We start from the raw sequence: 15,498 nt of genomic DNA, 5'->3' as shown, positions 1-15,498 counted from the left end.
AAGTAACCTTCATTTTAAATGTTACGTCTTTACGTCGGCTAGTTGAAAATACTTGAGTGAATTTTTTAAACCGTCAACTCCTTTCTCTCTCCTCTCTGCTCCTTTGGGGGATAAAAAATCCTCAAAAGTTATTTGAATGTAGTACCTGAAGTTTAATTTTTTTACATTCCCTATACATTTTAGAAACAATTCTAAGAGATGAGATAAATAGTGTAACTCAATTTTATAAAGGAGCTTTTGTTTTAAATTTAAGGGTGAATGTATGCTAGTTCAAAAAATAAACCAGTATATTTTGATCATTATTACCTCCCATTTTACATCCCTTAATGTTCGTATTTCGTAAAACTCCGTCTTATCTTTTGACTAAGGATTAACAGAAACCTACACATAGGGTTTAAGGAGATTTAAGATGATTAGTCAGTCCGTTGATTATTACAGAACAGTATATAGATTGTCTTTATTACTCTATAGTAACGAGGAAAAGATTATGCAGTGGCAACTGGAATTATCTCGAAAACTGTGTGCCGGGAATTGGTCCCTTTTCTTATACATGCACACATATATTATATAGACTACTGCAGTTCCATAAAAGTGGTTATATGTGCATTGTTTTTAGAGATGACTGTCCATCCGAGTCCACTAGGATAATCGGGAATGTATGTTTACTCTTATGTCTCACCCATTCCAGCTGCAGTTTGCTTGCGACGAAGATAACAACCGACCTTGCTGCTATGAGTAACTCACTCTGGAGTTCTGATTAACAAAATCCATCTGCCTAAATCGATGGCGCCCACTATGTTTCATATGCTAGGAAGATGAGCTGACAACAAGGCGAAAGTTTTCTTGGAAAACCATAAAACTTAATAAGGGTTTCGCATTGTGTTTCAACTTTCAATAGAGGTAGACTAGGTCACTGTCCTCATATCTCCATCTCTTTCAGAAGTATTTGTGCAAAGATTTTCCCTATGCTACCTGGTTTACAGTTAGAAAATAACAGTACTATTGTGCTTTTAAGTAAGCAATTTCCGAGAGAAATATTGTCGGAATTTTTAGTATGAGTTTGTATTAACAAAATAATAATTATAAACTACAATTGATTAATTTTTGATCGACTTGATTATTCGATTAAATATTTTTGATCAATTAACTTTTCAACAGAAATTGATCAGTTAATCGATTACACTAATATATATATATATATATATATATATATATATATATATATATATATATATATATATCTATATCTCCCCCCCTCTCTCTCTCTCTCTGTCGTGCGTGTGTATGTATATATATAAACCGTGGCGCTACAGCCTGTGAAGGGCCTAGACCGACCAGCCGGCTGCTGGCCTCACGCCCACATGCCGAAGCAGAGGTGGACGATTATCCAACCACAATGGAAGTATCGTGTGGTTAGCACGATGATCCCCCCAGCCATTATAGCTGGTATCCGCAACCGGATTTCGCTACCTATCATAGCTCCCCAAGCGCATTATGATGCATCATGATGCTGGACACTGCCCGAAATTTCATGAGAAAATTTCTTCCCCCACAAGGACTCGAACCAGCGCGCATTTTGTAACGCGAGTCCCAGGCAGGATGCCTTAGACCACGACGCCACAGCACTATATATATTTTAACTAGACTGACTATAATTAAGACTTTGTAGTACTATTAAGATTTTTTTACATATTCCATATTCTAGTTGTGAAGCGATGTAAGAATGCCATGGAATGTACATAAATACAATACAATAGAGCGTTAAAGAATAAATTTATCGATCAGCGTTATCTCATACAGTGGGCAATACCAATTACATATTTGGTTTGCATTGTTTAATGGTGTTAGATCATTATTCGCATACTACCGAACATTTATATGATTTTTGAAAAAGAATATTTTCAATTTTAAAAAATATGAACTCAAAATATTATTCCAAGCTTAAGAAAACTCTGTAATACGACTACTTATACCTATTAACGTAAGTTATTATATCGAATATTTCGAAATAAAAACTTCCTTGTAACATGAACTTTCTGACAGAATTACTGCAACTAAAAACCTTCCGAATTTGAAGAGAAATATTTGAATATATTGTGACAGCGACGTGAGATTCGAACTCACGACCAGCGTCCCGCAAGAGAGCAGATCGCACGGAGCATTGAGGGATGGCGCACGGCGGAGAGAAGAGAGGGGGGTGTATTACGTCAACGCGACGAGGGGAGGGGAGAGTGCGCGCGCAGCTGCTACTTACGGAGTAAAGGGGGACGGACCCTCCCGAATCTTGTACAGAAGTCCGTCCGAAGTGGAGATAGCCAGATAATTCGAGAAGTCGTACTTTCCAGAAACTGTGGTGTGAGTATAAATTACGCGCGCAAGTGAACGCGAGGCAGTTTTCAGTTGATTAGTCAGCCAGTCAGTGAGTAAGCCAGAGCAAGCAAGCCAGTCTTGTGTACCGGAGTTCGACTCGAGTGTGCGTCCGCAACTGTGTCAGCATCCGAAGGCCTGAGTTCGAGTGCAGTGGACCGCAGTTGGAGGGACCTGAGTTCGAGTGCAGTGGACCGCAGTTGGAGGGACCTGAGTTCGAGTACAGTGGACTGTCTCTGAAGGTCTGTGGTTCGAGATACTGTGAACTCGAGTGACTGAACTAGAAGAACTGTGAACTGAGAACTGATAGTTCTGATTTGTAAATAGTGCTTTGTAAATATTAGTTAAGATTAATAGTTCATTGTTGTTCGTAATAGTTCAAGTAAATTGTCATTGCCGTCAGTGGAGTGCTATAACGAATACTGTGTTGAGTGAAAATCCTATTGTTGACGAGAGCGTTTAAGGTGAATTGTAGAAAGGAATTATTGTTGGAAGAATAAAATCCTATTGTTAAGTTGAAATAAAGTCACAATATAATCGGGGTTGCAGTTTCGTCTCCACTGAGGACCCAGCAGTTTGTATGTACTGTACCTAAGCAATGATCAGTGTTACCATATGAAATAACAGTACTTTAAAGTCAAGGCAACCAGAAAAAGGGTTTCAAAATTAGCTTTTATTAATTTACATATACAGTGAAAAAAAATAATGTAAAAGGCATTTTTAATATTACTTATCCTTTGTTGTCCACCAACGTACAGCCTAGAAGTTGTTTGTTGCAGAACCAGAAAAAAAAACTGATTTTCTTACATCTTTGTTGGAATTAATCAACTGTGAGATTCTGTTGAGTGCAGCTATTCTGCTATGATGTATTGTTGCTTACTTATCTATGAATCTAATTTTATTTAGCTTACATTACTTGAAATAATAATATATATTCTGTAGCAATTTCATTATTCAAAAAGTTTTACATCACCATATCGGTATTATCTCATTTTAAGATGCACTTATTTCAGTTCATCACCCCATCTTCACACCATTACTTTACTTTGGAAAATAACTGTTAAAACTACCAAGTAGAATGAAAATAGTTCGCAAAGATGAATTGCCTGGAGAGCAATATCATTAAATCTCATTTGTTTTAAAATATGCAGAGTTGTTTTATAAGCACTCATTGTCTGAAGTACCATTAAAATCCCTCGTTTATGATCACACAGGTCGAAAACAATGTTCCCAAGGGGTGGTCAAGCTATGGATGGCAGATAAAAACACATTTATTCAATGTCAATGAGTCTTAAGATATCTAAGTAAGGGAAGTCAAAAAATGCTATACAAAGAAAACAAAAGACCTACACCAACACATAAATAAAGTACATCCAAAGCTACACTACACATTAGAAATCGAAAACAACAAGTCCATAGACATCACAATAACAAAAGTAGATAATCAACACACCTTCAAAATCTACAGAAAACCCACAACAATCACACCCATACACAACACATACAATCACCCAACACAACACAAATATGTTGCATTTTGAGCCATGGTACACAGACTACTCAACATACCAATGAGCCAGCAAGACTACAAAGAATAAATAAATACAATCAAATGCACAGCACAAGAAAATGGATACAATTTCAACATAATCTATACTAATAATAAATCTGCAGCCAAATTTGTTTCTGGTAATTTTTGATTTTCCAAAAATAATTGGTGTTAACATGTATAATTAACCATCCTGAAACCGAAAATCCCTTTTTTGAAATTTTTGTTTTTATGTCTGTCTGTCTGTCTGTCTGTCTGTCTGTCTGTCTGTCTGTCTGTATGTTTGTTACCTTTTCACACAATAATGGCTGAACGGATTTCGATGAAAATTGAAATATAAATTAAGTTCGTTGTAACTTAGATTTTAGGCTATATGGCATTCAAAATATTTTATTAAAAGGGGCCTGAATTAAACAAATCGAAATATCTCGCTTATTATTGCTTTTTGTGAAAAATGTTACATAACAAAAGTTTCTGTAAAAATGATTTCCGATAAGTTTTATTCTATGCAAAATTTTAATAGGACTGATATTTAAGGATATACAAGACTTTTAAAATAACAATACAATACATTTTCACCGCCGCCTCAAATTATAGCGTTGTTGTTCCTGCACTAACTCCTATGTGCAAAATATAAAATTTTTGAGTAGGAAGAAAAAACACATTTATTCATTCCATGGCAATGGTACATAGGAGATCGTGAATTCTTACATTTTCGAAAGAAAGAAATATAATTACATAATATGCTGCATCACTATTTAAGTTATTTGAAGGGTTCAGAACAATAGTGGGCCAAGTGCTATTTACTGAAGACATAGAAAACAAGGATTAAAATTAAGTTATTACCATAATTCAATGGAAACATATAGCAAGTAATATAAAGTATACACATTAAAACTAAAAGATATGTCAATCTTCATTAAACTATGGTTGCATGTGATAACAATTTAAGAAACATGTTAAAGGAATTGTCATTGCACCAGATGAGTGGTCTCTGGATCAAAATGATTGCATTTTAATTTTTTAAATACAATTTAAATTAAGTAACACATTATACGATTTATTCTTCTATCAAACACGAATGTTCCCTGGATCAAATGTAGTATTTTTTTAATGTAATTACTTTATATTTATTTCTAACGGGTGCAGCAGAGCGCACAGGTACGGCTAGTAGACAATATAATAAAAAAGACAAGCCATAATTACAAGATACATAGAAAAACAACACAAACACAAGAACACAAAAAATACCAGTAGATCACACTAACATACAAAAACAAAAACACATACAAGATCGCACCTTCATTCAGGAAATTAAACTTCAACATCGCATACAGAACACAAAACACTCTACAAAAGCATCTCAACACACAAACAAACAAATAAAACGTAACAGGTGTATACAAACTCACGTCACATGCAACAGCTGCAACAACTTCTACATTGGACAGACAGGTAGATAATTTCAAATTGTTACAAAGAACACATTACAGTCATAACCAAATCACACAACACATCCACATACGCAGAACACATCACAAATACCAACCACAGATATAACAACCTAGACACAGACATGGAAATTATACATATCTAACTGAAAAACAATATGAAATATACACACACACAAAAACACACCCACAACAAATCCTCAACACAAATGAATTTCAGAATTCACATACTATTTGACTCCACATTACTCAACACAAACACACGAAACAGCAAAACAAATGAAGAAACCATAAGACATAAGGACCTCACTAATTCTGAAGATAGCTCCTAAGCTGAAACTAGTCAACTACGTATTTATAAACTTAGTTCAATATTTGCCTCTGATTGAGGTTCTCACTTGACGATGTGTATCAGAGGAAGAACAATTGTTTTTACGCATCTGAAGTCTGGTTAGTGTAATATGTAACTAATAAGTGTTGTTTGCAATGGATGGAAAAGAAACTGGCCATCCTACCCCATCACCTCCAGGCCTAGTTGCCTCATAAGTGGTGGTGATAAGAGGTTCAGACCTGTCTTTGGACAGATGACTTAACAGCAACAGTTCAATATTAACACATGAAAGTGAACACCATGATTATATTTTTAAGTGATACAGTGTTAAAAGTTGTGTAATCAAGATGTACAAGAGGCTTAAGTATGTCCCAAGTATTTCCACGAAAATTTTTGTATCATTTGGATTTAAAATAAAGAAAATTACATTACTTTTCGTGTTAATCATGCAAAGTAAGACTTCCGCAAGAAAACATAAAATTCGCGTGAAAAATGTTGTTGTAGATACTTTTAACACTAAATATGTACACACTTTAAACAAATAAAAATTTTTCGCATTTATCATTAGTAACAAAAAGATGTGGCTTGGTTGATGAACTAAGCCACATAATGCAGGCTGCATCCTTCCTCTATCAATGCAACTGTCTTGCGACATCTTCACAGTTCCGAAGAATATTTTACTGACAAAAGCACATTGATAACGAACTGAAATTTTAGTGAATGGTTAAAAATGTCTTCTGATATTCATCATCATCAATATGAGTCTTGTAAATTCGTAAACCATGAGAGCTTTTATTGTGATACTCTCAATAAAAACATAAAGATACTTACTTCGGAGATTAAACCATCCTAAAGATGGTGACATCCTCAAATTCTTTTCAAACACACTTGAGAGGGATGTCCCAATGTTTTTATGATTTTAGAAAAGAGGAGATTTTTTGGTTGCTAATTTTAAAGCAAAAATGTTATTTATTTTAAGTATACACCATCTTTTTTTTGCTGGTCAATGCATTTTTCCCTTACTGTCATTTGTAAGATATCTAAAACTAGTTACTTGTTCTAGTAAACTCAAATTACCTATTTTGTGAAGTTTGGGATGAAAAAAGCCATGATAAAACTGCACAGTTCTGTTATAAATCAAAATAGTTCCCTTAATTTTATTGTTTATTGCTACTTTAATTACTTCACATTTGTGCAGATAAAGAACTGTAATCAGTAAATGTCCATCACCACAACTGCCACTGCCATACTACTACAACCATCATCATCCCATTTTTAAGGTTTTTGCTAAATAAGACCATTCTGAGGATCCAAGTCAACCCATCTCCTTCTTAGTTGTTCTAATCTCGAGATTCGTGTAATATGCAACAGGTGGCACGTTGAAGGAACTGTGCATCAGCTTTCAACTAGTAACATGGAATCAATTCCTGGTGGTCCATGTGAAATTTATGGTGGACAAAGACAGTGCCTGGTGGTAGATTTTTGTGGGGTAACCCTGTTTTCCCTATCAGCATACCACCAATACTCTATTAATAATCATCATCATGCAATGGTATGTAGTTCGCCTCCAATGGTACACTGAGGCCATAGCCTAGCTGCTAAAAGAACTACGGTTTCAGTACATGGCCCACAGATGGGGACGCTTAGGTGAATGACAGAAGTCCAGTGTCAGCCACTGAGAGAAAAAACTTACTTATGGACATTCTCAATACATACAGTCTCCAACCATTCAATTTGTTTTATTATGTTTTCTTTTCCTAATTGTGTTTGTATCATTACTGTCAGTTTCAAGCTTCACTGTTAATATCAAAAGTAATACAAAGAGACATACACACAAAGAAAAACACAATGTAGTGAGACACCAAAAATATAAAGTCATTAAACTTACCTGTACACAGCACGTCCACTTTCAACAAACACCCAATCTAGAGCAAAGTCTACCTGTCGCACAAATGGTGACAATCTTCTTACAACTGTGTGGGCTATATGCAGTACCACTTGAGGTCTATCTCGCATAATGCTGTTAAAGAAAAATACAATACAAAAAATTAATCAGCAAAAGTTGTCTTACTGCTATAGTGAATTAACTTTGCTGAGACCATATTACAGGGATTCTACTCAATATTTAAAATTAACTAAATCTCTCCACTTCACAATTTAACTACTGTAATTACTTCCAATTTTGTATCAAATGTTATCTCTCCTCCAAATACTTGCTATTCACGCACTAACAAAATGATATATTTATCAGAGTGCTACAAGACTTATACCCAGATGCATTACAACATTGGTTAAGTTTTAACAACCATTAACTGTCGATTTAATGCCTGTTAAGTCACAAGTACGATGCACCAACGATAATAATTGTTAAAAGTTTGCTTAATAGCTGTAAACTTTAATTATTGTTGATCCATGGCCAATTAAATTAGTTAACAATAGTTAATTACTTACAAAGAGCACAAGATAGCGGAAATATTCGGCAATTATAATTTTGAAGATGAAATGCTGTACTTAGATTATCTAAATCGACATGAAGGTCAACGTGATTAAATAAAATTTGGACATCAAAGAAAAACAAAAACAAAAAATATAGAACTGCTTTTGTTGTATCTGTCCCTCCATTATGTCTCATTTTTATAATTTTATTGTTAGTAATAAGGTTAGGATTTTTTTTTATTTGGACTGAAGTCCACCCTCAAAGATAAAAATGACTTTAAAATTTTCACCTTCACATGCAGAATCATAACCTAAGCCACTGATTTCTATACACCCTCCACTACATTACAGAATTGGTCAATAAAAAAATATTATTTTATTCTGAATTAAACTTATAGTTTATTAAAATACACTTGTTTATTTTTACTTCAGTATCTTTGGATAGAGAAATATGTATTCCTTTTCCTTTAAGCATGGTGAGGTTCGAATTGGGACACCCAACTTCATAGAGAGATATAGTCACTACTGCTACCTGCTTCGATCACAGCTTACCTTCCATGTAACCCGTCTATAGCTCTAAATTATAAAAAAGGGCTTATTTTATTTTTTTTTTAATTTCAAAGTGTGCCACCCTTAAAAAGTTGTGTTATAGTCTTAAAAGCAATGTGTCAAAATCTGGCTGTTTAAAAAAAAATGTTGACCAAGGAGCAGGGACCATGTAGTTTACTCGATTTATGTTCTTATGATAAACATTAAGAGAAACTTTTCGTTTGATGTAGGTTGCAACTCTGGAAGTTTTCGCCAGTTTATGGGTACCAGTAGGTGAAATTTCTAAATCCTACAGTTTTTGGGTTACTACCTTGAAATTTTACACATCCATTACTAACAGCTTCTCAGGCATATGTACAAAGTTTTATTCAGATATACAGAGTGATTCACGAGGATTTACCGTCCCTTACAGAGCTTATTTCCGAAGACATTCTGAGCAAAAAACGTCACATAAACATGTGTCCTAAGCTCAGTATTTTCAGAGTTACACTAATTTGAAGTTGTTAGTAAAAATTACCTTTTTTCTTTAGTTTTAAGGGTAAAAAAATATTACAAATAGAGAATGTACTATTCAGAAGTATCATTACTTTAATTAGCTAGTGTTCTGAAGCTAAAAATGTGTTGTTAATTGCTTTGTACAGATTTTGTTTTTCCAATTTTTAACCAAAAATTATATCATTCTTAAGCACTTATCACAAAAATTGTTACAAATCATATGACTTTAGGAAATTGATTCTTTACAGTTTAATTATGCATCCTAATGTACAGTCTTAAAGAATTTACAAGAGTGGCGTGATTTGTAACAATTGTTGTGATAAATGCGTAAGAAAATATAATTTTGTAGTTAAAAATCGAAAACAAATATTCTGTATGAAGCAACTATGGTATTCACAACATATTTCTAGCTTCAGAGTATTAGCTAACTAAAGAATTGATACTCCTGAAAGTTCATTCTTTATCTGTAATATTCTTTTACCCTTAAAACTCAAGGATAATGGTATTTTACAAAGAATCAATCAATTAATCTTCTTAATGTATCCAGCTGTTTGCTGACAACATAAAGTCCACTACAGTTCACGGTAGTCTATTCAATTGTTGTTTTTCATGAGAAATGAGGGATATTTTGATTGGTGTTCATTATAGATTCCTGTTGCTAGTAGCCAGATTTGGGGTGTAGTCAATATATACTGCAGGGCTGTGTCTTCTGCAACTGGTACTGATGATTTTAATTTAGTTCTTTTATGGTTTATGTATGGACAGTATAGAAGAATGTGTTCCAGATCTCCATCATAGTTATTACACCACAGACAAGTACGATTATTTATCAGAAATGTGAAATCGGTGTAGGTACAATAGTGTGACAATGTGATCTGTTCTGGCTCTTGTAAAAAATGTTTGAACATGTCTGGGCAAGTTTTTGTACATTTCCGGGTCATTTGGTTTCTTTTGTACAGACTGTAAAATTTTTCCTTTGTCAGAAGAGAGCCAATTGTTGATCCATAGGTGTAATATTCAACCTATCAGACACTATGTATTATAAAATGATCTAAAAATACATTTAAAATTGCAAGCCTCATCCAGATCTCAGATGTTCTTCAAACTGTCAGATAATATCCTGTGTAATTTATATAAAATAAACAAAGAAGAACTACTAATGTAGTATATCACAGACACTCATTGCTAAAACTCCAGTTGTGAACAAAATTTCTCCATGGAAATGGGTGATTCCAGAACATAGCCTACAAATTCCAGGAAATCATTCCAAAAATGATCCTCCATACATTCTTAAGTTAGATGCCATGGAACTAATCTGCAGCACATATAAGGATCACCTTCAAATTTATACAGATGGACCTCTAAATCCTATTAATGGGACATCACGAGCAGAGTATTATATTCCAAAATATCAAGAAAGTTATTTCATACCATGTTCATCCTCTTCCAGTCTTGACTGAATTGCTAGCTATTGATGCTGCTCTTCATTGTGTTACTCAAATTTCTGAAAAACCTATTTGCATACTTATCGACTCCAAGGGGGGGGGGTATATTTAATATAATAAAAATATGTACCAAACCTATATGCACATACAATTACTCCAATTCAGAAACAACTAAGTAAACTAAAAAAACTCCAAAAGGAAACAACATTTCAATGGATATCTAGTCATTGTGGTATACCTGGAAACAAGAAAGTCGATAATATTGCAAAAAGGCAACATAATTTACAAAGAACTTCAAATTAGATTAATTGTGAAAATATTGAGATTAGAAAAAATGTTTATATGACATATTTTGCTCACAAGTCTTTGGAAATATGCTCCGTAAGTGACAGTAAATCCTCGTGAATCACCCTGTATGTAATAGTTATGTACGAGTAGATGTTGATTTTTAACTTTAATCATCATCATATCCTTCACGTATTAGACCATACAGGATCTGTTACGGTCTCATGCCAGCGCTTGTGTGGTCTCCTCAATTTCCTCTTTCCTCTTGGTACATAAGTAAGAATCTGTTTAGGTCATCTTGTGTGATCCATCCTTTCGACATGTTTTTTCCACTGAAGGCGATATTGTTGAACAAAATTAACTACAGGATCCATTTTTAGTTCCTGCAATATGTCCACATTTTTACGGTGTTCCAGCAAAGAGCATCCAGCTGTTCGTCGCATGAACCTCATTTCAGCTGTCGTCAGCCTTTGCTCATCAGCTTTTCTGATTGTCCATGCCTTGCTACCGTAAGTGAGGACCGGTTGAGCTAGTGTTTTATATACCTTTAGCCTTGTATGTTTCTGAACATGGGATGATTTGAAGACAGTGTTAATTACGCCAGTGATTTTTATAAATTTAGATATTTTGTTTGACATATCTTCATCAGTGATGTAAGAGAGGTTATAACCTAAATAGTTAAATGAATTAACACGTTCAATTAAAATATTATTTATCATGATCTTACTGGGAATTGGGTTCTCTCCCGAAGATGCCATGACTTTCGTTTTCTCTTTCGAGACGTCCATATTGAAATCTGAGGCGATTATTTGCAAATTATAAATGGCTCTCTGTAAAGCATCCTCTGTTTGAGCGATAATAACCTGATCATCAGCAAACATTAGTGTATCGAGAACTGTGTTTCGATTAATTTGAATTCCAGCATGATGACTTTGCCTCCAAATGTATAAAATATGGTTCATATATATAATAAACAACAGAGGGGAAAAACCGCACCCTTGTCTAACACCTTGGTTGATGGAAGTCCAGCTAGTAGTTCCGCGTTCAGTTCTTATGGCAATTTCATTTTGTTGATATAAATTATAAATGGAGAGAATGATTCGGTTTGGCACATTATCATAGCGTAAAATCTCTAAAAGTTTATTTCTATCAACTCTATCAAAAGCTTTTATGAAATCAATAAAAGTTAAGTGGGTTTGAATATTAAACTCTCTGTGCTTTTCAATTAAAATCTTCATGGTGAAATAGCTGTCACAACATGATCTTCCTTTTCAGAATCCATTCTGTTCTTCAGTGATTTTGTCTTCGTAAAGATGTGATAGTTTATTTTTGATTATGGTTGTACAGATCTTATATCCAGAATTGAGAAACTTATACCCCTGTAATTTTCACATAATTTTTTGTTTCCTTTCTTATAAATGGGTACTACAATGGCTTTTTGCCAAATTCTGGGGATTTACATCCTGCCCATATATTGTTTAAGAAATATAAAAATCTATAGATAAATTCTTCTCCAGCGTATTTAAAAAGCTCGAAATTTAAATTATCTTTGCCTGGGGCTTTCCTGTTTTTAAATGTTCATATACTTCAATGAGTTCATCATAAGTAATAATATCTGTTGTGTTGTTGTTGGAAATCTTTAATGTAAGAGAGATGTTTTTGTGAAACCATATATTTTTAAAGTAATCAAGTAGAGATTCGTTAGGAATAGGGTTTATAACAACATTTTCTTTTATCTCCGAATTTATTTTCTTTAAAATTTTGAAAGTTTTGGGTCTTGGTAATGTTAAATCTCTTTCTAATCTTGAGACGAAATCATTCCATTTCTCTCTGTGTCGCTTTCTTGTTTCCCATTTTGCAATTGCTCTCTTTCTTTTATAATCAATTTCATCTTCAAGTTTTTTTGTTTGTAAAAATCGGAGATATGCTTCTCGCTTATCATTTATCACCTTCTTGATATCCTCATCCCATTTCAGTATGCCTCTTTTTCTCTTCTGCTTAATATTTTTTACACCAATACTTTCAAATGCAGCCTTTTTTAAAATATCTGTTAAGTTGTTCCATTCTTCCTCTATATTATCCGAGATTTTAATTTTTTGAAGATATTCCTTTATGCAACATTCATAAAGCCATTTAATACTACCATCTCTCAATAAGTCTACTTTAAAAATAAGCCTATTACTTTCTTGCTTGGAATTTTTAATATTTCTTTTATGCCATGGTGCTGGTATTCTAATAGGGGATACAATTAAATAATGATCTGTCTCTAATTCAGGACCTCTACAAGTTTTGACATCTAAAACGAAGCTAAACAATTTTTGATTACAGATGACATAGTCAATAATAGATTGTGACCCTCTTGCTTGCCATGTATATGTGTGCATATTTTTGTGTTTAAAGAAAGAATTCATAACTTTTAGATCATTGTAAATCACAAAATCTCGTAGTCTTTATCCATTATTATTACAAGGTGCTTCGCCGTGTTTTCCAATGTGCCCTCTAACTTCATTATTACCAATTCTTGCATTGAAATCCCCTAATAAAAGTAACATGTCTGATTTATTAACTTTATTGATGATGATTTGTAATTTATTGTAAAACAACTCACTATTATCTTCATCTCCTTCCACAGGTGCATAGGTGCCTATTACTGTCATAAAACCTCTTCTAAATTTAATTCGAACTTCTATTAATCTTTCATTCCAAAATTTATAATAATCAATAGAGGAGCGTAGTGATTTATGAAACATTAAGATAACCCCAGCTCTTGCTCTTTCTTGTCTATTAACACCACTGTATAATTGAATATAGTTATTTGTTTCTTTCGATCTGTTTTGTTTTCTTTTTGTTTCACTAATTGCTGCAATTTTGATACCTTTTTTTGCTAAAATGTCATCAAGCTGATCGTCCTTGTATGATGAGCCTTGAACATTCCAAGTGGCAAATTGTAAAATACCTTTTTTTTTTCCATTTATTTTTACTCATAGTCCTATTCACGCCATAGTCGTCAAACAGATTCTGCATTCCGGCTGTTAATATTATGAGACTTGAATGTAATATAGAGTTCCTGTGGATAGGTTACAAGCCTGTCGCACAGTAGTCCAGTGGTAGGGCTGCTACCTTAATAGCCTTCTGGACAGGCATTTATATGGCATTTCCTCCATGTGTGTTGGAACAGTTATACCGCTGTGACTCGGTCCCCAGAGCCTCGTCTGTTTAGGAACAGGTTGCACCACGTGAAGGTGAGGTTGGGAATTAGGTAGGAGAGGTGATAGATGGAATGAACTTCACTACCCTTTAACTTTAATAAAGATACAAAATACCAACAGAAACTCTAAAGGAAGCTACGGAAAAAAAATGGGGTAATTCGAATAATGCTGATAAACTATAATAATACCAATGCTAACACACAGCAAGATGATCTTGATCAGATATTGAAATTTCAGTTGAAGATATTCAATGGGCATAAAATGGAATAAAAATGGATTCAGCTGCTGGGCCAGATAGAGTATTAATTGTGACTTTAAAGTTAATAGTATGTGCTTCAGTTATTATTAGCACAATTTTGAAATTATGGTAGGCTAGAATGTCGTGCTTGATGGAATGAGAGATGCTAGAACTAAGTATTTTAATCTACAAGGGGAAAGGAGAACAATGCAATGCTTCCAAATGAAGATCGATTTCTGTATGTTCTGTTATTAGATGATTGAGAGAGTTACTGATGTAAAAATGAGACAATTCGTCATTTTGAAATGAGAAACAAAGGGGTCTCGTCAGTCAACCAGATACTTACATAAACATTTCGATAGTTGACAGTTGTTTACGACAGGCTAAACAAAATAATAAAGATATTAATATCATCATGTTGTATATAACTGAGGTTTTTGATAACATGGGTTTTGAACCATCCACAACAAACACTTAATGGGCAGCCTTTACCAACTCACTTTCGTGAATTAATCTTTAACCAAATGAAACTTCACTATCATCCATTCTTCAGATTCATAATCTGATCATAACGAACTCATAATAGTAGTTTTTCAAGGATCTCCATTGTGCCCTCTCCTTTTTAATTTATCCATTGATTTCATTATTAAGGAATTGACAAAAAAAAACATATCATTTACCAATATGGTTTTCAAATTAATTATCAGCCTTTGCAGATGACCTAGTTGTCATTAGTAAATCAATGAACGCAGCTCAAGAGCTCGTTATGATGGCTGCATCTTTACTTCAAAATATTGTCTTACAGATCAATGTTCAGAAATCGGTGTTAATTAATGTTCATAAAGGAAAGCTACTTGAAAAGGATTTGTTTCTTCACCATGACTCAAATATTCAGGCCACTGGACCAGAAGATATAATAAAATATTTAGGAATAACTTTGAATTATGAACTGAAGCTTAATTGCAAAGAACTGATAATTTCCCTCCGTCAGGATCTCGAACTTTTGTATCGACATCTATGTTCCGGCCTGATCAAATGCTTAATATTGTTAATCAATACATCTGGGCCAAGCTCATATATCCCCTGCAAATGGCTCCTTTACATAAATTATCTCGAAGTTTTTTAGAAGATGTTGATAAGATC

The 15,498-nt window shown here is 33.8% G+C and overlaps 1 protein-coding gene across 10 annotated transcripts in view; it reads right to left on the bottom strand.

Moving 5' to 3' along the window:
• Positions 1 to 15,498, bottom strand: part of sws (patatin like phospholipase domain containing sws) — a 414,790-nt gene that overhangs the window by 253,508 nt on the left and 145,784 nt on the right. For all 10 annotated transcript variants that reach the window (XM_069833425.1, XM_069833423.1, XM_069833427.1 and 7 more), the window contains one exon: positions 7,587 to 7,718. In XM_069833425.1, the coding sequence (XP_069689526.1) occupies positions 7,587 to 7,718 (132 nt within the window). The remainder of the gene's footprint in view (positions 1 to 7,586; positions 7,719 to 15,498) is intronic.

Source organism: Periplaneta americana, chromosome 8 (assembly GCF_040183065.1).
Source record: "Periplaneta americana isolate PAMFEO1 chromosome 8, P.americana_PAMFEO1_priV1, whole genome shotgun sequence".
In the NCBI taxonomy this organism is placed as follows: Eukaryota; Metazoa; Arthropoda; class Insecta; order Blattodea; family Blattidae; genus Periplaneta; species Periplaneta americana.
This window is presented reverse-complemented; position numbering and strand designations above follow the sequence as displayed.